The sequence below is a fragment of the Ischnura elegans genome, chromosome 2 (genome assembly GCF_921293095.1).
Source record: "Ischnura elegans chromosome 2, ioIscEleg1.1, whole genome shotgun sequence".
In the NCBI taxonomy this organism is placed as follows: Eukaryota; Metazoa; Arthropoda; class Insecta; order Odonata; family Coenagrionidae; genus Ischnura; species Ischnura elegans.
Genome location: NC_060247.1, coordinates 41,346,967 through 41,374,598, shown reverse-complemented (window position 1 = coordinate 41,374,598; position 27,632 = coordinate 41,346,967). Strand labels below are relative to the sequence as shown.

At 38.7% G+C, this 27,632-nt stretch overlaps 1 protein-coding gene across 2 annotated transcripts; it reads right to left on the bottom strand.

Annotated features, from left to right (window-relative positions):
* Positions 1-1,386: 1,386 nt before the first annotated feature.
* LOC124153643 lies at positions 1,387-24,932 on the bottom strand. Of its 2 annotated transcripts, XM_046526939.1 has the most exons (3): positions 24,752-24,932; positions 23,615-24,034; positions 1,387-3,517 (listed from the first exon to the last, which is right to left on the bottom strand). In XM_046526939.1, the coding sequence occupies exons 2-3, from the start codon at positions 24,026-24,028 to the stop codon at positions 3,260-3,262; spliced, it is 672 nt and encodes a 223-aa protein (XP_046382895.1). In that variant the 5' UTR covers positions 24,029-24,034; positions 24,752-24,932; the 3' UTR covers positions 1,387-3,259. The 2 variants fall into 2 exon arrangements, with proteins under 2 accessions (XP_046382895.1, XP_046382894.1); XM_046526938.1 differs by lacking the exon at positions 24,752-24,932 and having other exon boundaries at positions 23,615-24,553.
* Between the last annotated feature and the right edge of the window lie 2,700 nt (positions 24,933-27,632).

Genomic DNA, 27,632 nt, shown 5'->3' with positions numbered 1-27,632 from the left:
TTAAATTAACTTTTGCACATTTATTTAACAATCAGTGAAGATTAAAATAAATTCTGATTGTCGTGGTTGTTGGTCATTGAATTTGAAATACACCGTATCCATTCATATTGTTGATTATAGTGTGTTTATAAGACTAACTATTCCTCTTTTTATCAGTATTTTTTCCATTAGTATTTCCAATTTTTAATGTACACAGGGAGTGCATTGTTTGTCAGATTTTGCTGTTAACTAAAATATCGTTGGGAGACTCTCTTGTTTTATTTGAGTTTTGAGTCCTTTTTTCATTAATGCGTCTGATAAGCGTGTAATCACCCCGAGGAAATCCTTTATTTTGGCGATGACGCGACTCATTATCAGGCTCCTGGCGCGGCCTTTTCACGAAATTCTCGCTTTGCCGGGCAAGAAGTGTTCATTCCTTCACGTGGTCTCCTCTTTCCCGTCGGCACGTAGGTACGTTTCCATGGTGACTTCCAGGAAGGGGACCCCTGTCTCATCATAGTGGATCTGTGGAATTTAGGTCGGAGCAGAGACGCCTGTGAGTCGTGGAGTGACTGCGGATCTAATGAAAAAGAAATTCCGTCCCTCATAAATTCCTGAGATGGAGACTGGGGGAGAAGTTATGAACGCTCTCCTGATTAGTAAATTTAAAGCAACTGGCGATTTTCCACAAATACTTTTATTTCTCTTCACGTCACCCTGGGTAGCTTATGCCAGTAGGAACCAATATTATTGATTATATCCTTGTGTAGGCTTTCGCGGTGTGGTAAGGATTCAGCGTGGAGGTTTTCGGAAACTGTCGTCTGCAGAGATGACTCTACGCGGTAGTAACCCCGAAAACCTCCACGCTGAATTATTTATGATGGTTTGGTCGAAAACGCACCATTTTCAAACTAGAGATACTTTGATCAAAGCGCTCCGATTGGTAGCGAGTTTGCCCTGTTGCCGGATTCCTATGATACACCGCGATCTCCGGCAGGCAAAGCATTCATAGTCATGAGTGGTCCAGAGCATCCGGCAACAGGGCACCCTCGCGGCCATTCGGAGCACTTAGCTATAAGTTTCTATGGGTTCGACCCTAAGAATATTAGTAATTTTGGTTTCTACTGGCATCAGCTACGCAGGATTAAAATTTCGTCGAACAATTTTTCTCCAACCTGTACTTAGTGTTATCTTCAGTTAGAAATACAAAATACTTCGAAACCGGTCGTTAAATAAAATTTAAGTAATTGTGGAAAATTTCCAGGAACTGTTGATTTACTAATACGTCGGAATTCTGACAGATTAAACCTGAAACAACTCTCTGATCTTCTGATGAAGGCATAAAAATTACGATCGTTTTGGGAACGTATCATAGTGTACGAGAAAAATAGACAAATGTAATTGGGCATGTGTTTTATTAAATTAAATTTTCAACAGTGATTTTAACAGTCTTCTTAAAATAAAAACATTAATTTGCTCAAATTAACTGATTAAATAATTAGCGATTGTAGGCTTTGTTCCATTTAATTAGTTTTCACTCGCGTCAAAGTGTATAAAGCGAACTCGCATATTTTGATTTTCGTTAAATATTTTCACACCTAAGGTAATATTGTCATAGGGTCTTTTTAAGTTCACACAATATCATCATATGGCATGTAATTATACCATTTATTCTGTATTTTTAAGTTTAAGGTACTTGCAGCATTTATATTTCCTACTCGATCTAAAATTATGTAATAATGAGATCTGAAAGCAATTCACCATAATTAACGTGGACTAAATTCAGTACACAGTAATGTTTAAAATGACAAAAATTACAGCATGATAAAAAAGTGAATTACGGGTAAGATTAATGAGGTATCACAGATTGGGTTGTTGTAAGCATATCCACATTGGTCGTAGTTAAATTATTATAATATCTACACAATCATTATTCCATAGCATTTGAGAAGTTTTGCAAATTACTTCACGTAATACTTAAATAAAAACAAAGCTCAAACCTTTTTTACTGAAACCATTATGTATAACTTGTATTTTAACGCATTTTTTAATTGTCTTAACTCTACAGACATCAAACTAGCGCGCTTAGAGTTTTTCCAAAATCAAATTTCGTTACTTTGAGTAAACGGGTATTTTCCCCTTATCCCTCCTTGTAAGTATAGTTACCATGAAGTTCCGTGGGCATGTGTGCATCTTTAACGTTAACATTTCCAATTTCAACTTCTATATACTTTATTTTTAACTAATCATCTCTTCAAATAACCGTTATGAGCGAGAATTATAATATTCTTATTATACATTCAATTCTTTCCTATCAAAAACATTTAATTGCTATTTATGTATACCTAAATGTATGTATGTTTTGGTCCACTGAACGCATTGTAAACAATAAAATGACTCAATTAAGAGCAGGAAACACGATAAGTTCACTCTTCCAGCGGCCCTTTATTAACGATAGTTTGGTTGAGTACCAAAATTCATGGAAGTTTTAATCATGGCACATGGCACTGTTAAATAAATCATTACATTATCATAACAATAATCCATGGTGTTCAGTGTATCGTCGAAAATATGTGAGGGAAGGAGAGTGATCTGAAATTTGCTTATGAATTAAAAGGTCTTTCAATTTAAATTAATTTTGGGTTGAGAAATATATCCTGTGGCAATTTTTGGGTTTAAGTGTTAAATATCATAAGATTTTTTAAAAGTCGGAACCATTTGAAATAAGTTTTGGAAAATGAGATCCTTGGAAAACAATTACTGTGGTGAACATTTATGGGCATAAGGAAGGCAAGTGAAAATCAAAACTTTGAGTAGCAGTCTCTCTCACATATGATATTCTGGGGAGAACCTATGATTAATTCACCAAACTAGACCCATAAAATCTTGCGTTTTTGTATTCTCCGTCTAAATTTCCACTCAGCACAATCTGACCCCTGAAAGTGACCATGTAGCTCACATTGAAGCTCAAAATAAATTTATATGCCATAAAGAACACTCAGCTAATTACTATCGATATAGTGTGACCAGGTTTCTTGAAATTTTCGGATTCACATCAATGGTCAAATTTATAACGGGCTGCGAAGTCGAGCGAGATAAACATGTTTCATATTGGAGTTTTTCGCTCCCTCAATACTACCCGAATTTTTCGTATTGTTATATTACATGTAGTCTTTATAAATAAAATCATATCCCGCAGAACAATTTCTAGCACCATTTTGAGTGTATACTTTTCCATTTTCTTTTCATAACTTCTGGATCATGTTTTATGCCCTCCTCTTCACTGCAAAAGCTTCACCATGATCTTTAGGCTATCATGAGGTGGGCTTGTAGGGAAAATGACTTTCCCATCACTATCCCTATAAGTGTCATACATGACCGTATGTATGGGTTCGAGTCCCGACTGTGCCGCCATTTTCTGCGAGAATCTTCCTGTCGTGTCGGCTTTGATTAGCTGGTATCCTTTGCACCGGGCCAAATCCAAGCTCCGTCTCATGAGCTCGTTAGACAGGCCTCTACCACGCACTGATGAATCAACCTATAAGGAAAAAAAAACAATAGTTTAAAAATGAGACGAGATTGTTGTAACTTGTTAAAATAAATACGTTTAATATTTCACAATTATAAAATTTATTACGACGATTTATTTAAAATTTATTATTAGGTTTCAATATTTCTACATATCTTTAATTTAAATCAATCTATTATGTTGCAACATTGAAACCTAGTTCATAATAAATTTTATAATCATGGAAAATTGCAAGTATTTATTTCAATACGGAAAAAATCCACTCCATAAAGCTTGAATCCTTGGATTTTATTGTGATTGAAGGAAACGTCACCCACAATTCGGATTTTCTTGTTTTGTTTCCAATCATAGCATCACTTAAAAGTTTATAAATTACCGATTACCGAATTACCGAAATTACACAACCGATTTCTAAAAGCATTCAAAAATTCAAATGAAAACTAAGAATATAAGCTATAATAAAAAGCGGAAGGTGGAGAGATAAAGGTAGCATGCTATGCGAGTTTTCTCACCTTAAATTTTTTTCTTCGTTCTTATGAAAAGTATTTTCGGAAAGCAAATGAAATATTCCCTCAGTCTTTCTCTCAAATTCAGCTGTTTAATTTAAGGAAAGCTAGGAAAGTTATTTCCATTTGCAGCGTCAAAAAACGGTAGTAATTAGTGCATTTCTTTGTGCTTAAACACTAGACTCTATCTCTGTGTCTGCAAGCGCTGAAGTAGATTGTAGACATTTTTAAGTGAGGAAATTTTACAATTTTGAGCTGCGTAATGAAAAGGGGTTTGAGGTTTTTATTTTCAAATCATTAAATTGAATTGCATTAAAATCCACTAAATTGAATTTCATTCTAAGAGATGACGTATAAAAACTTCGTTGGATATGTCCTGAAAGTGCTCATTAACTTGAGGAATCAAATTATAATGCCCAGCCCAGCCGCCGCATCATGTTTCGCGTTCGTATTTTTAAAAAATAGATAAGAAGACCGCAGGAGTTGTGGTCTCTCATGGCCTATTTAATGTGTGGCTAGATTCTAAGAAAGTTAAGTAAATGAACATAAACCTCGCATCACAAAAAATGCGGGTACAGTAATTAATATTGTTTCGGTGGAAATAAAAACTCCTTCTTAGTTTCATAAATCCCTTTAGTCTTATTTGCCAGAGGAGACTTACTGACATGCCTTTGCCGTAAGCGGATTATAGCTCCAAAGAACCGGAGAGACATGATGGCGTTGAAAGCGATTGTCTTCTGTTTCCCAAAAAGTCTCACTCTCTAACTTAGAAATCATCATCAAATACTCCAGAGAAAAGAAATATAAAAATAATCTTAATAAGTTGCTTGGCATAAAGTAATACTTATAGTATTATACGACGTTGTGTCAATATAAAAAAATGATAATTAAATATATGTACATTCAATTATTTTAAAAAGATTTCTGTGCCGCCAAATATTCGAAAAGACACGACTCGATCTTATGTATTATTATGGACGCTATCATGACTGAATCAAACCCTTCAAAAATATTTAATTGCTTTTCTTTCGTTTAAAGAAGCAAGGTGAAAATTCGACGCTATGCTAATCGCTTGCGCCACGATTAAAGCTCCACTTATCGTGGAAGAAAATCTTACAGTCAGCGCATCGAAAAGTTTGAAGGGAACATTACAAATATGCACTTAAAAATTTAAATATTTTCCCCTTGTTTACTCATGCCTGGGCACTTTGATTTCGCGTATCTCGGACGGTTAACAGGAATGCAGTGGAAAATAGTGGAAGGTATTCGTCCGCTACGCCAAGTATTTGTGCAAAGGGTTTAAGTTTGTACATATGCATTTACTATTAGTCACTTTTACTCACTACTCTACAATTCGTAGAAGCAGGCCCGTGCTGAACCCCTTCTTAGGGCGGTGGAAGGACATGGCCAGAGGGCGTGAGCACTATGCATGGGGAGGACTACCGGAATGATTCAGAATGAATAATATTGATTTAAATTATTGTTTTGTTTTCTCAGGACGTTGTTGATTATGCTGTTAAACGACACATAGTTGAAATCAAGTTAACTGCTCAATATTGGTACTCTGGCCAAGGGCGTACCCAGGATGAAAACTAGAGGGGGGCAGGCCGTGGTCATTCAAGTTGTAACACAGAAAAGGTTAACGAAACCAAAATTTCAAGAAAATTATAACAGCGCTTTATTATTTTTTTTGCTCAAAAATAAAATATTTCTACTTAAATTACACGTCTTTTAATAATATCACTTTTCTTGGATTAACAAAATTTCAAGAAAATTATAGCAGCGCTTCATTATTTTTTTTTAAATTATTTGCTCATAAATAAAATATTCCTACTTAAATTACATATTTTTTACTGACATCACTTTTCTTGGATTAAAAGAAAATTTGTGCATAACTTTCGTTTTCAACTAAATTTACGTTTGCTTCTTGGGGGGCAACTGCCCCCCGCTGGGTACGCCCATGACTTTGACTGTAAAATTTGTCGGTTTCGGAACAGGAGGGCGCAATGGGATACATCCGGTGTCCCGGTGGCCCAGCTCGGGCTTGCTTAGAAGGGAAAAGGAAAATTGATTTGTTGAGAATTCTGTGGATGTGCTAAGCTCAAACCAGGAAATACGAAGAGACCAGTCATTACTGAAGCGATGTTGAATGCTGAATTGCGGATAGTCCAACCGTGGCGGTATCAGTAGAAAAGGGGTCGAATGGTCAAAAGGGTGTTAAACGAGGGTTAATAAAGTTATGGTCTTCCACTGTATCAGATTGTGACAGATCAAATGAAATTAGCCTCGCTCATTTTCTGTGTAATGGGTAGCTCCCGCAAGGCATAGATGGCCTGAACAAGCGTTTTCAATTAAAAAAATGTAAAAATGTGAGATGGTCACATTACGGCTGACGAATGAGAGGGTGTTCGGATGGTAGGTTGAGAATTTTTTTTATGGTTTTCTTAATCGCGTCTTGAGTTTGCTACTGCCGTACATTGAGGATGCCTATTTCCTGCGGGGAAATAAAATTTCGTAAGATAACCTAATTTCTTTTACTTGTGTACTATAATCACTGTTCTTGGTTAAGTTTGAATCGCATGATCTTTTTTCCTTCCCTCAGAATGATAGCAATAGGTTTCCAGTGATCAAAAGAATGATCGCTCGACGCATCATTTTCTGGATCACACGGTCATTCCAACCGTCCCTTTTTTCCATCACTTTTCGTCACTCTCTATTTACTACTGTCATTTAAGGGCGTACCCAGGATTCAAACTAGAGGGTAGAGGGCAAGCCGTGGTCGTTCAAGTTGTAGCAAAGAAAAGGTTAAGGATATTAACATTTCAAGAAAATGATAACAGCGCTTTAACAGTTTTTAAAATTATTTGCTCAAAAATAAAATATTTTAATTACATGTTTTATGCTAATATCACTTTTGCTGGATTTAAAGAACATTTGTTCGAAACTTTCGTTTTAAACTACATTTACTTCTGCTTTTAGGGGGGGGGGGGGCAGCTGCATTTTCTTTCGTCGCGAAAAGTGATCACTAGAGCCATCGCTTTTCGCGACGGGAAAAGTGATCGCTCTGGTGATCATTTTTCTGAATCACACGGTCCCTCACGCCGTCGCCTTTCGCATCACTTTTGACATCACAGCTCGTTGTCATAGAACCCGCATAACGAAAATATATAGCGTGTTTCTTTATCTATGTCGTTCCCACGATTATCAAACGTTGCGCTCCAATCGCTCCATATGGGCATGCGTTCCGATTGGCTGATATGGGGTTTTAGTGACGGAAAAAGCGACCGGACGAGTAATGAAAATTAGTAATGGGAATCCTCATCGCGGTCGTGATCGCGAAATAAAATTTCCGGCGACGAAAATTTACGAGTGATCACTCTAGTGATCGCGATAGTGATCACTAGGAAATGGCGGATAAAATTATCGTGTGATTCAGGCTTTAAGGACGGTGCCAGCGATGGTTTCAGCGACGGAAAAAGGAACGTGCCGAGCGATGGAAAAAGGGATGAGATTTCCCTAAAGCCGTCTTGGAAAATGGTCACGTGAAACGGTCATTTTATACGCCATCATTGGAGGGATCGCTGGAGCTGTCCCTTGATGGGATTGGGGAAAAAAATGATCATGTGATACAGGCTTTATGTAACTCCGTCTGTCAAATGGGGCCTACAGCCGTGATCCTCTATCAATCTTTCGTTTTGGGCTTCCACTGGGCCTATTCACATCCTATCCAAGATCTTCCTTTTCGACCCCAGTACCACGAATATTACGACAGGGGATCCTCTAGTTTCCTCTAATCGTTTAGTCACCCTCCGCGCATTTAAATGGGTTTGCAAAAGTCACCACTCGCGTCGCTGACGGACTAATTAATCCGAGTTTCCGGTGGAAATGTGGCATCAGGGGCGGTCTGTCCAGGTCTGCTGATCGGCAGTCGCCGAGGGTCCCGAGCTTAGGGGGCCCCCACAACGCTCGCATCCATCGTGAAGGGTGTTTATGAAAGGCGTAATGAAAAAAAGAATCAGATTACATGAACCAGCATTTATCGTGAATAATATATGGAAGGTGTAATAAAAATAGACTCAGATTACTTGAACTAAATTATTTTTTGGATTTATGCAATTTTGCGTTCTCATCAGTTGTTTTTAATACAATATAGTCAGTGTAAAAAAATTATATAAAAAATAAGTAAAATAAAGGTGCCAAGATGTAGGCGATAATGGAGAACGTGATGCTTTTTTCGTTGGGTTATTCGAAAAGATTATTTTAAAGTTTTTTTTTTAGATTTTAGGAATTTAGGCAGTTTCAAGGAATAATTTCTCTTTATAGATAATAGAAGCATTTTATTGAATTAAATAAAATTATTAAATTTTATGAGCTGTGAAATTCTCACTTTCCGTAGTATTTTTCCATACGAAATTGCTATTTCTATTAAATTTTATCTGGTATTTAAGAGCCAGAAAAGCGTAAAAGTCCATTTCCGGGGATACAATTTCCTAAATTTTTCTGGGGGAGGACCCCCGAATCCCCCCGTGAGGTGGACCCCATCATGATCCTCAGCCGGGGGCCCCCAATCACCCAAGACCACCCCTGTATGATTTAATAATAATAATAATATGTCTTTATTGGGCGAGACTGGGACTAGAAAGTCCCACCTTCCACCTAACCCCTCGTCAAACATAAAATTATTGCAGCTGAATACATATATTGGTTTATAGGGCTGTTAACCGAAACTTATATAGTTGATGGTGTATTCTATCAAGTAGATAACTTTTGAATGCTGTACCTCGCAATCACAAATATTATAATGTAAAATATTGGAAAAAAGTGGATCGCTTTGCACTCATCACCGCGTCGTGGACATCCTTCTAAGGGATGGAATTGGACCTCCTCTATGTAGTCCTCTTACCCAATGGTTCCTTCCCGGCACGAGGAACCAATTTCAGTGGTCCATGCATTGGTAATGACTGCAATGACATGCAAGAAAATATCCCACAAGGGAGCAGTCGATTCTCTCGAAGATACGGGTTATTCCTGGCGGTCACTCAGCGCAAAACAGGTTTGAGGCTCACGAGGAAAATGATGGGTGATCAATTAGGCGATTAGATTACGTCATTGTATGGAAACGTTGTTTGTGAGAATTTTTTTTCGGACCATATGTGTTACTCGGATTCACAATGGATGGTTATAGAACACTCCCTAAAGCTTATCATGAGGAGATTTGAACGTCACAGTTTGGCATGAGGTAAATGCAGCCAGCCGAGAATGAAGTCATTGTGGAAGTTGAAATGACAGCAGGGACCAGCCACTCATTGGAATATTGATAATAAATTACGAATAAGTGATGATAATGTGGAATACTAGTGGCTTGCGATCTTCTTTACGGTTACTAGTTACATCGTGACTTATCGTTGCCATTCTATCCAATATGGCGTATGTATAATAAATATGTGTTTGATTTATATTGAGTAGAGTTGTGAATAAATAACTTATTCCGCTTTCATCGGAAAAAGATATCATACGTGCTAGTTGATACGTAAAATTGAAAAGGTAATGATAAAGTTTTATTTTAGCCGGTATTACATCTAGTAAGACTGGGTACAGGGATACAAAAAATCAATTACCTCAGCTCAGGAGTAGGAAAATGGATTTTTGGTTAGTTTTGACGCCAAATACAATGCTAAAATGATTATTTTCAGCCCTAACTTTTTTCGTGATTTTTTTAGTGCAAAGTGATTATTCATGTTTATTCCATGCCTCGAGATTAGGGGAAGGATTTTCTCCGCTTCGGTAATTTTGAGTAGGAAAAAGGAGCGAAGTGTTAAAAAAATAGAGGAATTTAGTAGTCAAATCTTGCAGAAAAATTGTAACATTTGACCTCTCGGAAGTAAAGTACCTAGCTAAAGCTCTGACGGGGATGTCAATTGTAGGAAAAGAACTTGGCAAAAATGCTCAAGGATGAACATGGCCTTTCACGGAGGAAAAATTTCAGGTCTTTGACAGAGGCTTGATTACAGGCTGAAAAAGATTGGGACGATAATTTGCAAGAATATGGTGGATATTCTTGGGACGAAAGGAAAAAACTATGAAACCTATGAGTGTAAAGTAGGCTGCCCAAGGAGATTAGGGATGGTTTGATATTGGCGTTTGCAAGAGTAATTAGAGTTTATTGGTCATCGCAGGTCATTTCAAAAGGAGAAATTCTGCGCACATAAGGAAGGAAACGGCAAATGTTATGAATATTGAGCAGTGCGAAGAGAGCTGGAATGATTTGCGAGTATGAGAGGGATGTAGAGATGCGAATTTGCCTTATTTAAATTGGAAAATCGAGGTGTGAATTGCTCATCAAAACTTCCGTATCTGGCAGACCAATTTAACGTTCTTCGGGAATTACCTACTGAAGAAAAATAGAAACCAGGGAGGCCTGAAAGACGACTGATAAATGGTACTTATGGGGGAAGGCATGAGAAATCTCCCAAAATTATACACTTGGCTAACGCAAAAACAGCAAATAATAATTAACCTGTCGGCTTTGCTCGATTCATCGGTTTGTGTGCAGTAATTGATGGTTAGGGCGATAGCAGAAGTTTGAACACGCCCAAAAAAATCAAAGCAAATGGAAGATCATTCCAAGCATCGCGTTAATCAAACCAGCGATCAACTTAGCCGTATAAATATTCACCGGAAGTGTATAACTGAGTAAGAGACGGCAGAAGTAAAAAAATATATTCATACTGGCGATGTATGTGATACATATCCTTCCAATAATAAATACTACTAAAATATACAATATGTAACAACGAAAAAGGCTTTGGAAGTAGTTTTTCAAAAAAATTATAAGCGCGCCCATCGGCTAAATACCTGGGACCTCTCCAAAATTTCCGTATCATTAATTCAGGGAATTTACCAATCTCAGTGGACCCATTAAAGCAGACCGCGTTAAAACCCACTTGAATTCGGGCGTATTTATTTCCAAATAAATTTTGCTCGTAAAAACACCAATCAATATTTGGTGCGCAACCGTTGATATCCACGGTTGTTGCTTTGAGTCCAAGCTGTGCCTTTTTGAATACGTTACGAGATGAATGCGTAAATATGGAGCTTAGTGCATGAAAGAAGGTATTTTATTTTGCGTGTAGCGTCGCCCAAGGTATTATCAGTTTCCCTTGGTATTTTGTTGCCACTGTCTACACATTGGATAATTATTATAAGGTGTTGTGTTCGAGCAACCACGGTTGCAAGTGCTTTAAGTTTTGGGAACGGTCGGCAGGAATAAAATTTTCCGTAGAAACTTACGAGCGTCTCCAATGACGAAGTAATTGAAAATTCTATTATTCCACTGCAACGTCACTTACATTATACATTCAATTTCCATATGACTTCATTTTTTTGGCCTGGTTACACGGTAAATTAACCCTTACGAGTTAATGTGTAAATCCATAAATTCGTAAAATACCCGCATAACCGAACTTGTGCGATTGAAAAAAATTAGAACCTATTTTAATGTGGTTCATGCAGTCGTATATCTTCCGTAACAGTCCACCAAAGTTAGTGCATTCAAACATTAACTAGTATCATTGCAATGACATACCAGAAATAGGTGAAATGGGAGAGATAACAGCTACTTAGTATTAAAAATATGAAATAAGGCAATTTTTGGGCCCTCCTCGCTGTAGCTTGAAGTAATGGTTACTAAAGCTTTGACTGCAAATATGGGTTCTCTGAACGTTGGGGAACGTTGGGCTAGGGAAACTCATCCCCTGTTCTATAAACTCTTTACAGCAATTACGGTCTAGCAGCGTGGTGACATTCAAGCCACTCGACCGTGTCCTCGGTTGATGATGACGGGGGTTGAGTCGAGATTTTTGAGAGAGTCAAAACGAGATGGAGGGTTTGGCAGGTCGAGGGAGTGTGGGTGGCCACTAGAGATGAGGGGAGTGGTAACTAGGAAGTGGGGAGGGACGTGGTGTGCTGGCCAACTTATATTCGGAATCGTGTATCATTAAAAGAATTCGTTGAATGGAAGGGAAGGATAAGTTATGACGAAAGAAATTTTCCACGCGCACCATTATCTCATCAATTTAAATGAAAAAACGAGAAGGTTTTATTTCATTATTCTCATTTACTCGTTCACGGAGGACTCCTTATTGAGGGAAGGAATTACCAGTATAATTAATCATTACAAAAAAGCAGCTTTAATAAAAATTAAGTGGGCGGACCTCATGAAGAAATGTTGAATCAAATGAAAGATAAAAAAGCATATTGAAATCGGTCGCAAATAGAAGGATTCAACTTAACAAGGGCGTATAATGTAGCATGGGGGATACTATTAACAATCCTAGAGGGACATGTTGATGGAAAAAGGCACAGAGGAAGACCACGGCTCCAGTTTATAGACCAAATAATTAAGGATATTGGATGAAAAAGCCGCGAGGAAATGAAAAGGAAAGCGGAGATACAAGAAGAATAGAGAGTGCCAACCATTCAAGCTGCTGCCAATCTTAGAATTGAATACTAGAGGAGAAAACAATAGCGAACCATATAAGACATTTTTTAAACGAGCCCATTAGAACGGGGACGAATGGTGTGAGACATTGGGTGGGGATTTGGGAAAGGGATAGATAGGGAGATTGGGAGAGGGAGGGCGGATGGGGAGCGATTTCGTAGGAAGTAGGGTGGTGTATTCTAGTACATAAAAGAAGTGCGTAAGTAGTGAGAGTAAAGGGGTACGAAGTAGGTATTGAAAAATAATATTTTTTCTATATTTTCATTCATTTTGTCAGAGCGGACGTCTGTACGCCATTATTAATTGCATTTGTTATTTACATTTTCTCAAAATCAGCGTGAACTTTTAAAATTACCTTAGATTTAAATTGGATACGATAAATGATTCTTTTCAGTTTCATTTCATTCGCCTCGATAATATTTTTATTGACTTCATTTTCCAAATTTTAAGACGATTTGCCTTAGCTCATTGCCATTATTTTATGAGATTAGATTTGCATTGACAATTATTCATTCCCACAGATCAAGTATTTATTATGAAAAAGGTATTCATATATTTGTACGAAATATAAGTAATTTATAGGGCTCGCTCGAAGATCTTTACCGAGTTCTACCGAGGTAGAGCTGGATATTATTTCAAATACAAGGATTTTAAAATACGTATTTGAAATGCATTTTATATTTGTATATGGTATTTAAAATGCACGACCTGAATGTATCTTGTATTTTGTATTTCAAATACAGATTTTGGTATTCCTATTCTAAAATAAAAAAGATTGGTAAAATACTTTTGTAGTAGCTCTGAAAACATTTCCGTAACATCATGCCTCAGAGATTACTTCGTTTTCGTTAGAATCATTTCCTTCATATTTGCAACAATCAATTACGTGCCAATGCAGGTTAAGTATATATTATTTATTTAAGATCTCTTAGTTTCCATACAAATGTATTTTGTATTTCAAAAGGTTATCAAAATATTATTTTGTATTTTGTTTTTCAAATACCCAATCCAAAGGTATTTTGTATTTTTTGAGCGGTATTTTGTATTTCAAATACTCCTCGGCCTGTATTTTGTCCATCCCTGTTGGGAGGCCTAGTTTTGCCTTCAGTATATACATATAGAGACGAGGTTGCTAGCGGGTAGGATTTGAGCCGAGGAGGTGGAGTTGCGAATGGCATGGGAGCTGTGAGGTGATGTGAGGGGGAAAGGGTCCTTCTCGAGGGAGGAGCGGAGGGTGTAATGAAGAGGTGGGGAAGGGCGGGCTGAAGTGACGGTTATTCGATTGCCGTCGGGCTGCGGAGGTCGCCAGGGCAGAGGGTGGCCGGGAGGGAGGGGTAATCGGGTTGGGGGAGGAATGTTGAGGAAAGGCACGAGAGGAGGAGGAGGGGAAGTTTTGGAGGGTGTGCGAGGGACAGCGGAATAGAGACGAGGAGAATGTCACGGTCCAGAGTGAGGGAAGGAGGAGGAGGAGATTATGTCCTCCCCATCTAATACCCCTTCCCCACCCAACCCCCTTGAGTCAGGGATAAATGGGCGAAGGAGACTATGAGGAAGAGGAAAAGGACCCTGGAGGGATCACAGGATTCGCCGTTGAGCGAAATGAAATGGGCGTAAAACGGCAATTCTTCGCAGCAAAGGGCTTTGCTGCTTTAACGCACGGCTATCCTTTAAAGGCGCGCCCCACGCGCGAGCGGTATTTGATTTCCTCAGACGCCCAGGCGTGTTTTAAATTCCTCCCGGAGTATTATACGTCTGCTTTATCTCTCCATTTCCCTTCTCTCTCTCTCTCTCGCATGCCAGAAATTGCAGTCGCCTTCATATAAAAGGCGTCCTTTATGTCTTCGTGCTGGGAGAGAGAGAGAATTCGGTTCTAGAAATCCATTAGGGTGTGCCACAATTTCAAAAACAATCCGTGAAGGGATGAGCGTCCGACGTGCGGGAAGCGACAGTGTTTACCATCACCGCTCTTACTCTTCTCCGGCTGGGTGTTCTCCGAGCAAATTGTGAGCTCTGCTTTCCGAAACTGGTGGGAAAATTTTGTTTGCAGAACGTATCAAAGCGCCTTTTCAAGTGCGATGCTGTGATATCTGGCTGGGTGTGTAAAGCTTTACCAAGTACAATGAGGGTTTAGTCGGTGGGCAAGGAAAACGCACTGTTTACAAATGACAGTCCGCTGCCAAAATGTTTGCAGGAGATATTTGCTCCAAAAATTGCCGTAGATATACAAAAAAGTTAAATTTGCAAATATACATCTCTTATTCTGCAAATCCTCCATTAAAGTATATTTTATGCAAAATTATTGAATGCAATGCTAGATGTATTGCGCATAGGATTGCCAACTCTACCAGGGGCGCAGCTAAGGCTACGGGGGGTTTTAGGCGCAACTAATACTTATTGGTGTGGGTTATTGCATACCCTCAAAATGGTGAGTTTTTCGGCTTTCGGAGGGATATTTCATTAATCCTAACAGTATTCTATAAGTAATACTACTCCAATTAAGTAAAACGGATTAAACTTCTAAAAATCTCTGAGCTCGGGGGGTGGGGTGGGGTTCCTCTATACCTCCCCTCGCTGCGCCACTGAACTCTACTATATTTTTCTATACCTAACGATTCCGTTTAATCAATTTCTTATTGTATCAATCACACCAGCTCCTTACGTGCCATCAATTGAAACACTGAAATGTGTGTATTTATTTATGTTTTTGTCTTTTAGTGCATAAAGAGTAATTTTTGTTCCGTTTACACCCGTAAAAAGATAATGTCTAATGTTATGCGTAGTTACAAATCTTATATTTTTCCTTAAAAATTAGGCAATTCAAGGCACTAAGTTTGCATTAAGTTAGCGTAAAGGCTTTCGTGGTGCATCAACTGATACATCGCTTTCTAGTCCGTATCTATTCCCGTTGTACTTCATGAGAATTCTCCTTTTGGCGTAAATTTTTATTTTAGCTGTTCCCAAATGAAAATGAGTTTCTAAATGAGTAATTGAGGCGTTACTCGACTCTCAGGTTTGATTCAATAGATGTTTGGATAGCTCAGCAGCATCCCAAATAATGATCTGTACAGTGGCGTAGCGACGGGGGGTTGAGGGGGTCGGGACCCTCCCCCCACCGGAAATATCAAAAAAGAATTACTTTGCTCCATCATAGAGGCCACAATACGCGGTGAATGATTTTACGAATGATCATAATGAATCATCATGCGAACGAAATCATTCATTGTATAACGGAAAAATTCGCGAATGAACAGTCATGCGCATGATCATTCAGTGAAAATTAGAGCATGCTCTATTTGGCTAGCATGATCCTGTGAATGATCACGTGATCATTTAGCATGATCATTCGCATGATCATTCACCGTGTATACCAACCGTAAGAGAACATAATATTGAATTCTCATGAATTTACAAAAGATTTATAAGAAAAATGAAACTCTTTCGATTGTAAAAATGTTAAAATTAGTTAAAGAGGAAGAATAAAAAAGTGTGGAAAAATACTGTTGCTGTTTCAATTATCACTAGTTAACAACTCTCTACTTACTACCCTGTCTTTCAGTCTTAGTTCCCTCTCTCGAGGCTTAAAAGAGTTAACGCGATTTTGATTTTTATTCAATTCCTCTCTAAGTTTCCGTCAATTACTTACCTTAGATGTACGGCTGATGTGATAAATTCGATTTTTTTGCTAATGAATTATCTCAAGTAATTAGTTTTTTCTGTGTAATACATTCATATTTCGAGAAAATTCTTGGGGTCGACTTCTCGACCGAAAAAGGTAGAACTATTCTCACATAGGGCAGTTGAAAATCATTGTACAAAGATTTCTGACACTCCAGTGAAAATCTTGTGGTCGCTGGTTTAATAGTCGCTAACAATATAACACTCCGCAGGATATTACTGCTTGTACGTAGAGAAATTAGAAATTTTCTTTTTGATGAAGCTTTTCATCCTGGACATCGCACTAGGCTCTCATCCCTGGAATTGACTCTGTAAAAGACGAGATAGGATCGGGTCGGTATGAGTGATGGGAATGTAGCTTCCCATGCAAAGGATCCGGGTTCGTATTCCTGCGGAAAGCGGAACTTTTTTTAGGTGGAACTCGATCATAATTTGGCTAGATACCGCCAACACCGTACGGCTGTCTGAATTCCTCACTATCTTAGCGATAATCCCAGGTTTTTCTCTCCTGCCAGAATCTCTTGAGGAGTTATTTTCATTGACGCCTAGCCTCACAGTTATGGCAAAAATGACGACAGTAGTTTCTTTCCCCGCTTGCCTGCTAGCTTAAAATGGCAAATAGAGTGGCACTTTGATGCTGAAAGGCTTTTTAGATTCTGGGGGTGTTATGAGAAATTCTTATCCATTTGTAAACCCTTACTCTTGAAGGAGGCTCCTAGAAATTGTAAACTGAATATTTTTGGCTTTTGTTCAAAGATAGTTTTAAGTAAAACTAATTAATTTTGTATTATTTTTTTTTCCGACTGACTCCGGTTCAATACTACAAAAATATCATGCATAGTCCTCGGGCAAATTTGGAAATATTGGACCGTAGGCCCATTTCATTCTGTTATTTTCTTAAAAGAGAAGGTGAATGCCGCTCGCTTTAACGCTCGCCTCAGGGAATTAAGAAGGGGAAATTCACGTCACATCAAAGGACCTCTTCACTGCTGCTACTCTTCTGAGTCGGGGCTCGGTCGAAAAATGTGCGAAAATTACGCCATTTTCATTATCTCTGTGTGGTTGCTTGGGATAGTCATAGCTGTTTGGAAAAAATGTAATTGTCAAAGCAAATTTTAGCTAAAGTAATCAAGATAAATATACTTTATATTGAAGTTGTGAAATTTTCCATAAACATTAACTAATTGAAGTAAATGTTAATTGCTTAATAAAAAACTTTTTAAAGTGTTTGTATGAGGTTGACAAATGAATACTCAAGTAAATAGTAAGTTTTCATAGAATTTTTAATCATAGTTCAGATACTTGTCAGTAAAATTTATTTCATCTTTATGCATTAAATTTCGTCCTCTGTGTTACAAAGTATTGCGGATGAGTGTTCTTAGAGAATAAAACGTTCTAGTTTCTTATTTCATCTGTGGGAAAACTGTGTGCCTGGCGTCAGACCAGGTCGACATACACCGAAAACTGACGTATACATGTAATATGAAGAATAAACCTGATCGAATTTATCTTCATTAGTTCATGTATAATGTTTGCGGTTTAATTTTTAAAGATGACGCTTTTTAAATTAATCGATTGTATAAAATAGTTTACAATGCATTTAAGAATAAATTTGAATTCTTAAGATTTTAATATCATTAATTCCCTACACGAATTGACCAGAGTACCTAAATAATTGGTATTTTAAATACGATCGCCTCAAAAACGCTTTGTTACGCTGTTATTATGCTTTCAAATTGATTGTATTTTGTATTTCATTTTGGCTTTCTCTTCATCTTTACCGTTCATCTGCCATACACCGCCCTCCTTCATAAACATCTCTGCGATCTCCTTGTATTCGAACACCAATAAATCCGCCACTGGCAGTCTTGAGGGGAGAAAGAGGCCCATTTATAATGACGGTGGTTCCCCAGTGGCGGCCGACGTAGATTTTATCTCCCGTAGTGGAGGGGGCGATGGGTTTTTGGGCTTGCCTCGGAGGCCACAAACGTTTCCCCTCGTTTCAGCGGTCGAAAGCGAAATTAAAATCGTTCCTTGCTGACTCTCTACCCTCGGTTTCTTTCCTCGTGGACTCAATTACAGTCACATTAAAATAAATACTTGCAATTTTCCACGACAATCCTGGAAAATTGCAAGTACATCTAAATTTCTACATGGAAAAATTACAGTCAATTATATTTCTGCCATCATTACCTTTTTATGTATTTTTTGTGCCTCAGAACGATAAATTAAGGGTGGCCTAACACTTCGCCAATTACTATCGTATGTAGTTAGTAATTACAAAATATTGTGTATGTACCAAATATGTACTGTTTCAATTATTTTTATTCCTCTCGGGAAATGCTACGTTGTTCCCGAAAGGAACAAAAATGATTGATGAAAAAGCTGCGAAAATCTGTTTTAAAAATGTAAAAAATGTCCTTTGCTGTACACTTCATCCAATATCTTCCGTCTGGGGGTATTTTACGAGTTCTTCTGATGACGTTAGGAGTGCAAAGAGGATTAAATTCTGGTTCAATTTAATTCGTCATAGAACATTCCACAATTGTATAAGGTTACTCAGCCAAGTTTCAACTTGTACAGTCATTTTCAAGGTCGCTAAATCTGGGCCTATGTATAAAAAATGTAATACAGGCCTTGTTGTAGAATTGGTAGCTATCGCTCGGATAAATGCTTACAGGAGACTACTTTTTATTTTTCACTGTTTGTATGTGCTATGTATCGTAATATCTATGTTCTATAGCTCTACATGCTACATAATATTCCCGAAAAGATTCGTTTGATCGTTGAAATCGTACGATTTCATTCCAAACTAGGGAATCGAGGCCCAATTAGTTGCTGGAATACCTTTTGCAGAGACTGACTCCTTACGACCACCTGAATTTTTCCTCAGAAATCATCGGAATTATAATTATAAATTAAATCGTAAATATTTGAAGTTTTGATAAATTGCAGTAACTATAGATGAAAGAATGTGCGACTGATACATTGAAGTTTGCTGGAAGTGGACCTCTTAACCGGGTTTTAAATTATATTATAGCAAGATAAATTTTTAGATAAAGAAATTACCCCCTCAAGCGGAGAACACTGCTATCTAAGAACTCGGAGCGGAAGATAATGCGACAGCGTGCTTATTTTTTAACTCACAGTCAGTACCTTTTATCTACTGCCCTCCGCAGCTACGCTTCCAATTGAATTCTCTCAGCTTTATCTCTCCTTTCTGACTCACTCGCCTCCCTATACATTCTTTTTTAAGCCTTAGGGATATGAACTAATGTATTTCCGGATGCAGCCTTTCGTACAGGCTAGTTTTTAAAAATGTGGAGCTGAAAACTACGACGAAAATCGCAATTTTCCTGCGAGAGAAAATTTTATGGTTCATAATGAGAATACAATACGACTGCAGGAATGCTATAAATATATTATGAAAAATAGTCCTGAGAATAAAATACGAGTGCAGTAATACCATAGTTATTTTTTAGAGTCTTGGTACAATGTTTTCTCAATGAGATATCACCTAATAGGATCATTATTGCAAAGAAATGTTCTTTTTGTAAAGTATGAAACATATAAAGGGATTAAAATTACAAAGTTTTGTGAGCTCTTCATATTTAAAAAAAAAACTTTATTCGTATAATTTATACGTCTGTAATCTTTGATAGGTACTGAGGAAATGCACTGAATTTGACTTTTCTTTTTTTGAAACATTTTATAGTGTCGGATGACGGCATAACCTCGTAAAAGAGGACTAATTTCCGCTAAATGACGCTTACGCGCTTTCAAGTAAGAGAGAACAGAGAGAAGAGTACTTGGCCAGTGAATTTCAGTAAGGTGATAACATTCTATAGAAAGATAAGATAAACCATCGCAACTCTTTAGATCTTAAGTGTTGAATTGCCTTTATTCAAGGGGAAAAAATACATCTAGCGCTGTTAACTGCGGCCATTTGAAGTCATATTATTCTAATTATGCAATGAAGCATTATTTATTCCGTGTGGCCACTTAAAACTTCGTAGTTTAGATTTTATGAGTTATTGATCGCAAAAAAGAAAGAGAGGAGACGAGGGCCTTATAAGGAAAGGATCATCAAAAGCAGCTCTACCTGTTCGGGCAGCCATTTGGAAACCCCGCTAAAAGATGTTGTTTCTCTTCTTCTTGTGTTCCATTGCTTTTCCTCGTACAATCGTGGAGTATTTTCCTTGAGCGGTTTCTTTCCGAGGCCTTCGCACCTTTTACCTCATGTTCAGCACATAATTTTCAATTTATTCCTATGTGATCTGAAAAAATGTTGTACCGTTCTGCGAAATATACCTGTAACATCTCGTACTTTCTCCATCTTTTATAATAACCTTTTTCGAATTTGACTCAACGGATTTCCCGCCTATGACATGCATGCAATTCATTTCTCAGAATTTCGTGACTCGCAAGTCCTCGTTTACAATCTCACAAACCTTCTCCTACTTCATCTGAAAACCATTTCATATTTTTTGCAGCGAGGCTCAGGCTCGTAGTCCAGAAATTTGCTTCAGGGTGAGCTTGAGGGGTTTGCGGGTTGCCTATACTGATATTTTGTCGTCAACTTGTACATATTGAAAAATTATTTGATATAATCAGCTATATGTTTCGTTTGAGTTGCGCTGAAATTTAAATTCACCTTTGGTTTTCGGAAGACATGTGTAATGTGTATCTCGATGTACATATTTACATTTAAAAAATGTAAACATGTATATGTATGCATAACGTACGTATATATGTCTATGTATATCAAAAAATGGAGTATCAGAGGATAGGTGCTCTAGGGGTAATGATCTCAGTGTATCGCGGGTGGTCAACACAAGGGAAAAAATTTCGGTGGGGCTGCAATCCCTAAAAGGCTCCGTGCTTGGCGATGCTCATAGCGTTGTTTCAGCGTAGAGGATCAGGAATATTTTTTTAAAAATAAAATTAAAAGGCGTGCAGATTTGATGTAAGGAAGAAAATCAACATGAAAACCTGGAACTTTGCCAAGTCTTACAGTTAATAAGGACCGAACTTGAGGAGCTACAGGTGGATAGGGAAACGCTAAAACCGCGCTTAAATGAATCACTCTTTCATTTCGCGGCCTCTGATATTCTTATTTTATTTTATATCAGATTTTTTATTTGGACCGTGAGCCCGCCAAACTGAATAAAGTGCTTTCATCAATTTAGCTACACTGGAGTACTCAACCACGATTTTTTTAAAAGAATTGCTTATGAATACGGAAATACCGTATAGTATTGAGTTTTGATCAAGATAAGGGCATACGAAGGATCACTCCGATTAGGGAAAAACGTTAGGCTTAAGAGTATTAAAAAAAAAAAATTTCGGATATAAAACCACATTCTAACTTATTGTAATAATCCTTTTACGTACATCATAGAGCTCCGATTGAAAGACAGAAAACTTCTAAAGACACCTAAATTGAAGAGTCTTTTGAATTTTTCCGCTATATATCCAAGTACCTAAGGTAAAATTTATGCTACGACTTTGATATTCGCCTGGGACGCCTCAATTAGTGACACCTGTCCTCCTCCACATAAACTCTCGAAGGATGGAGAAAGATCTGAATATGGGTTCGCCCTGAGCTCTGATCCTCCGAAGGGCACTTAGGGCACTCAGTTGGGGAACACATATAAAGAATATTTGCGGCATAGCCCTGAAGAAATTAGGATTCGTCAAGCGTATTGTGGGAAGATTTTCGGATGAGAAAGTAAAAGAAAGGTGCTATTTCGCTCTCGTCCGACCGCACCTTGAATATGCAGCGAGCGTATGGGATCCGGTGCAGACAGGCTTAATCCGCGAACTGAATAAAATACAAAGGTAGGCTGCGCGGTTCGTCAAAAACTGCTACGGGCGTACAGACAGTGTTACCCAAATGTTAAGTGAATTAGGCTGGGAGCCGCTGGAGACTCGGAGGCTGCGCGCTAGGCTTACATTGCTTGAACAAATGAGAATGGATATCTTTAAGAGCGACACAGAGAACATCATATTAGAGCCACACTATATTTCCAGGTCCGATAGAAGCGATAAATTAAGAGAGATGTTTTGCCGAACGGATAGATATGGGATTTCGTTTTTCCCCCGAACCATAAAGGGCTTTAATAAACGCTAGTTCCAACTTCGTTAGAGCACTTCATTTTTTTTTAGCTGTAAACGGCTGGTGTCCTAACACCCCCTGCCACACGCCTTTTAGGCGGCTTGCGGGGTATTGAGTAGATGTAGATGTAGACATCATCTGTGCGTCTCGAAACTGCCTCGAGCTGTAAATATATTTAGGGACAAAGGAGAAATAGATTAGGATCCGGTTAATTGGGACAAATTGGTACATGGTACACTTTACTCCAGGTAAACGGCTTTCCCATTTATCCGAAAATATGCATATGTACATGGACGTGCATGCGAAGAATACTATTTAAAAATTATCATGTATTATTTTTTTGTTATACCTTACAATTAATTGAACTATAATTATAAAAAAATATTACAGTAATAAACCTTTTTCCACAATGTTGAGAGTATTTATAAAGGAAAAAGCTATTTTCCTTTATAAAGATAACTTATTTCTCCCATCTTCCACACGTAATAATGTATTATTTAAGCAGTGGCAAAAGAGACGATGAATGAGGATACGTGATGAAGATTAGTTCTGTAGAGAGGGAGAATGTACAAAATTGATTTCAAGCGTTTATAAAATTGTCTTTGCGACTAGTACCACCGATGCGTGGACCGTTTAAGTGGGGTTTTGTCCCAATCAACCGGATATAACTCTAGTTGATTGCTCAATTGGATTATGTTCTTGAACCATTTCCCCAAGTAATCGGCCGCCCCTAATATCCGATGGCCCAAATAATCGTAATCTACTGAATGTGCAAGGGGAGAATGTAAAGGAGGACCCAGTCCGTCCTGTAGCAGCTTGATTTATGTTACTTCGCCCCCATTAAAAAAAATGTCTGCATAGCGGCGATGAGTGCTTAGCGATCCATTTATTTCCTATTGTTGCGATAAAGTATTTGGACTAGCGATGAATGCCAATTGAAAAGTTATGCAATCGATGGATTATATGGTTTCAAATCAAAATTTCGGTTAACAGCATGAATTATTACCCCGTGAAATTCGGATCGCTCTACCATTAAGTGTCGCGAGTGTAAATAGCTTCGTATTTGATAGCCTTGGCCTACTGGAGGATTGTCTATTGTAACAATCGTGATAATATCTTAATCTGGGGCCCACGAAATTACCGTGAAACTTGAAAAAAAAGGAACGCGTACCGAGTGTAAACCGATTTAAATGTTTGACTACTTAGGCCGACTGGAGAATTATCAATCGTAATATTCGTGATAATATCTTAATCCGGGCCCCACAACATTACCATGAACCGTGATGATAAAAAAGAGGAACACTTACCGACACGATCCTGAGCTCGAAGATCCTGTCGACGTTGTATCGCTCGAATAGAGACAGCTCCTTGTTGGCTTCGTTCAGGAGTCCGAAGATGCGCCGAAACTTCGGATCGGGCGAGTTCGCCAATTGTCTCTCCGCGTTCTCCAGGTCCCCCGGCTGGGTCACCCCGTTCAGGGCCACGCCGACGACGCGATCCTCCTCGCCGAGGGTGGCCATCAGGGACAGTCCCTGCTTCATCGTGGACAGGCTCATGCTCTCGAGTTCGGCGTGGGGAGCACCCGGATGCGGGCACAGCCCCACGGCGCGGTTCAAGGGCTCGTCGCAAAAGAAGTTCTCCCTCAGGTGAGCGATGACATCCTCGAAGCGGGCCTCCGGGATGATGCCGAAGCTAATGGCGTCTGCGGTGGTGCTGCCCATGGCCCTCTTGATGCACGAAACCACGGTGCGACGCGAGGTGAAGAGAAAAGACGATTTGGAGACAATTAGATTCATGCTCTCCGGCGGGAAAAAATGTTGAAATGTAAGGTGAAAAGCGGTTGCCTTATCGATTTTTTTCAAACAACTAGATATTGTGCCGTGAGGTGTTGAGGGGATATCTAGGAACTACTAGGAATTTGAGACAAAAAATAGTTCATCTACAGAAAGGTGCACAAATCTAAGTAGGGGATGAAACGAATAGTATAAAGTAAAAGCAAGCAATATATTGAAATTGGAGGTGCGAATTAGAGCTCAATGAATTATTTTCAGCACTGGTAGAGTGCGCTGTGAATAGTTACGGAGATATCGAACAAATAGTGGGGCTTGAATAAAGAAAATTGAAAAAAATGGTCTACGTCTACTGAGGGGACTAAAAACTACGGTGGGAGCGACTCGTATTGTTTGGCGCCTCTTGCCTCAAACGGAGGAGAGACGCAAATGAACTCGAGTTTTCCACGAATAAGCTTCCAAGAGCTCGGGAGCGGGCAGTGATAAAATAAAACATCGCCGCCTTGGCGGAGGAGGGAGGCTGAAGGGAAGGGGAATGGAGGGATAGAGAAAAGGAAGGTGGGAGATTGTGGAGTGGAAGTGGTCCGCTCCGACTCTTTTCAGGAGGAAGTAGGCAGTGGTTAGCGGTCTTGACTTTTCCGCGTTATCTCTCACCTGTTATTTTCGCCTCTTGGTCGCCGAGGTAGTCCAAGATGTGCCCTGCCCGAAGCGATCGCCAGCCTCTCGCGGGATCCTCCGGTCCTCTCTCCCCACGAGAATTCCAGGGAATCCGTGCGCTCCGGGCGGCTCGAAGGCTTGGAATGGGAAAAATCTAACGTCTCTCCCGCACGTGAAGGGTTGCCATGGTGATGTACGCCGCTCGAAAACGATCGAGAGCGGGAAGCGGGCTTGCGCAGTCGTCGCCTGGCGCCAGGCCCCATGGCAGAGAGAAATATATATATATATGTGTGTAATTGAATCCCTATGTCCTTCGGGATTGTTCACGTCTCCTCGCGCAGCATTGATTAATCGCATTGCGAGTTTGATGAAGAGTGCGCACAGACATTTACATGAAACGATATAAATATATGGGAACGTAATTAAGTCTGGCCGAAATTCAACAAGTAATGAGATTTTTTAACCTCGATTCCCTTTCATTCCCTAAATAAGGTTGGGTATATGAGTGCCTGCCGGGATGCACTGTAGAGCATGTCGTTTCGGTTAAAAATGGGAATGAAAATGAATTAAAGGTTTAAATCGATGAAATTGTGGTAATGACGATGTATTTTCTAAAAATATTTTATTCAATAATGATTACATTGAGCCACAGCTTTAAAGTTAGCGCTTTTGTGAGTTTATCAGTAAAATGGAATGATATTTCCACTTAAAAATTGAACAGAAATTATAGAAAATAATTCTCGGAACTGCTCGCGCCTCCTGCGCGGTGATGATTAATTACATTCCGAGTTTAATGAGCGTTAAAAGCAGGCGTTTATTTAAGAATATATGAGTACATGACTGTCAGGTCTGGCTGTAGTAATGTGATTCAAAAGATCATTTCCTTTCATTCCCTTAATAAGGGTGGTATATATGAGTGCTTGGCAAGGTGCATAACCAGACTTGTTGGTGGGGTGAAAAAATAGCATTGACGATGAATTAAAAATATTAAATTAAAGAAATATTGCATGAAAATATTGGAGAAATATATTTTTTGAGAAAATGACCTTTATGATGAAGCGATGATTTACCATTTGTGATTGTTTCATGGGAGTAAGGGGGCGTCAGGGAACCAGGGGCCCCCTGAAATGAAGAAAGTGTTTAGATTTTAGCCTGTACACCGCCCGCCGCGTTGCTTAGAACTCTCGTAGTACGCCCTATTCATCTGATAGTAATGTCCTCATTACTTTTTTAAATTTTGAATATATTTTAATGTAATAGTTGTCATTGAATGTTCTTATTTAAAATTGATTAATCTAACCTTGCATTGATCTCCGCTCCCCAAAGTATTATCAACTAGTATACCCGCTACTCTTCAGTTAACAATTTATCAGTGATATGAATATTTGCTTCATCTAAAATAATTGAATGAATTTCAAGAAATCATAGAAAATGTTCACGTCTTGAAATAGGCCGTCTATTAAGTTTGAATAGAATAGAACTCAGAAATTTTAACGCAGGTAACGTAGGAAATAACTTTTTTTATATAATTAAGTTCAAAATAAGGCCGTAGCCAGAAAAAAATATGGTGAGGAGGTACGCTTAGTTGGGGTCCATTTGGTGAGGCAACTCTTAGGACCGTGTCTCGCAAATATTTTGGGGCTGGTTAGAAACTCCAGATCCCTCCAAGTCGCGACGAAAACGTGAGCGAGTGCCAGCCAGGATGCACAGAATGAAATTTGAGTGCAGTGAAAAAAATAAGGCTACAGCAATTAATTAATTAATTAATTTTTTTCATCGAAAATATTTTAAAAGATTTATGTAAGATTTTTCAGGAATGTCACGTCTACTGTGCCGATTTACGAATTTGATGAGCAGTGAGACAATTAGAAATTAGAAGATGAATAATTAATGTTAAGACCTACTGAAATACAATGAAAGTAGTGCGATATAAATTTTTTCCCTCTCCCTCTCATCCCCATCATAAAGGCAAAGGATCAAGACAAATTTGGGGAAGATTGGGAACTTCCTGGGGGTGTAGACAGTATACATTGGATACATAATTGAGTGTGAAATGAAGACTTAGGCTTCCTAGGTTCCTTGTTTTTTTAATAGAATTAACATTGATTCTACATGAGAATTCTATTATGCCATATCTGCCTTACCTCCAACCAATCTTAGGATTGTTTACTGTCAATGATGACATTTTTTACTGAGTAATAGGGTGGTTTCTTATTATTTTTTATTGCCGAAATCGAAAGATTATTACTAATGGAGTACGCATTTCATGTTTTTAGATTTTTAAATGACGATATCTATTTTTCGCGATTAAACGAAAAGTGAAAAATTTCTAGCGCGCGAAAACGCGACGGCTAAGTAGGAATGATGGGAAAACTCCGTGTGACGTCGTTCTGGTTCCCGCTGCCGCAAGTCAGGTGACCTTGGGGCGAGGCTTGAGCGCTGATACGACGAAGGCTGCTAGGAGGTAGCAGAGTACCCTGCCAGCAGGTAGCGCTTTGCTTAAATAAGGATTATTAATACCGTATCAAACGAAGGAAACTTCCCGAACTTAGGCAGTTTTAATAGGTGATTATTAAGAGATGTTTCCCTGAGCTCTGTGCCTCATGCCTGCATTGGTAATCTCAGACGATGTAAAACTCCTATCTACTGGTACAGAAACTAGGTCCCTGTGACGTCACGTGGAGTGGCATCGCATGGGCGCCAATCTGGCCTTTTTCATATGCGGTTAAAATTGACCATTGCCATTCGTCTGAACTGGGATTTCTAAAACCAAATAATTTTTCTATTACAAATACACTAATGGTGGGTAACAAATCGCAACCAATGCCTTTCGTTTTCTTTGATGAAGGAAACTACTCTATTGTGTTCAAGATGCCAG

Coding starts and splice junctions, on each gene's coding strand:
- LOC124153643 (XM_046526938.1), bottom strand. CDS start 24,103: ATGAATCTAATTGTCTCCAAATCGTCTTTTCTCTTCACCTCGCGTCGC. Junction 3,518..23,614: donor TCGAGCTCAGGATCGTGTCG/GTAAGTGTTCCT, acceptor TTTTCCTTATAG/GTTGATTCATCAGTGCGTGG.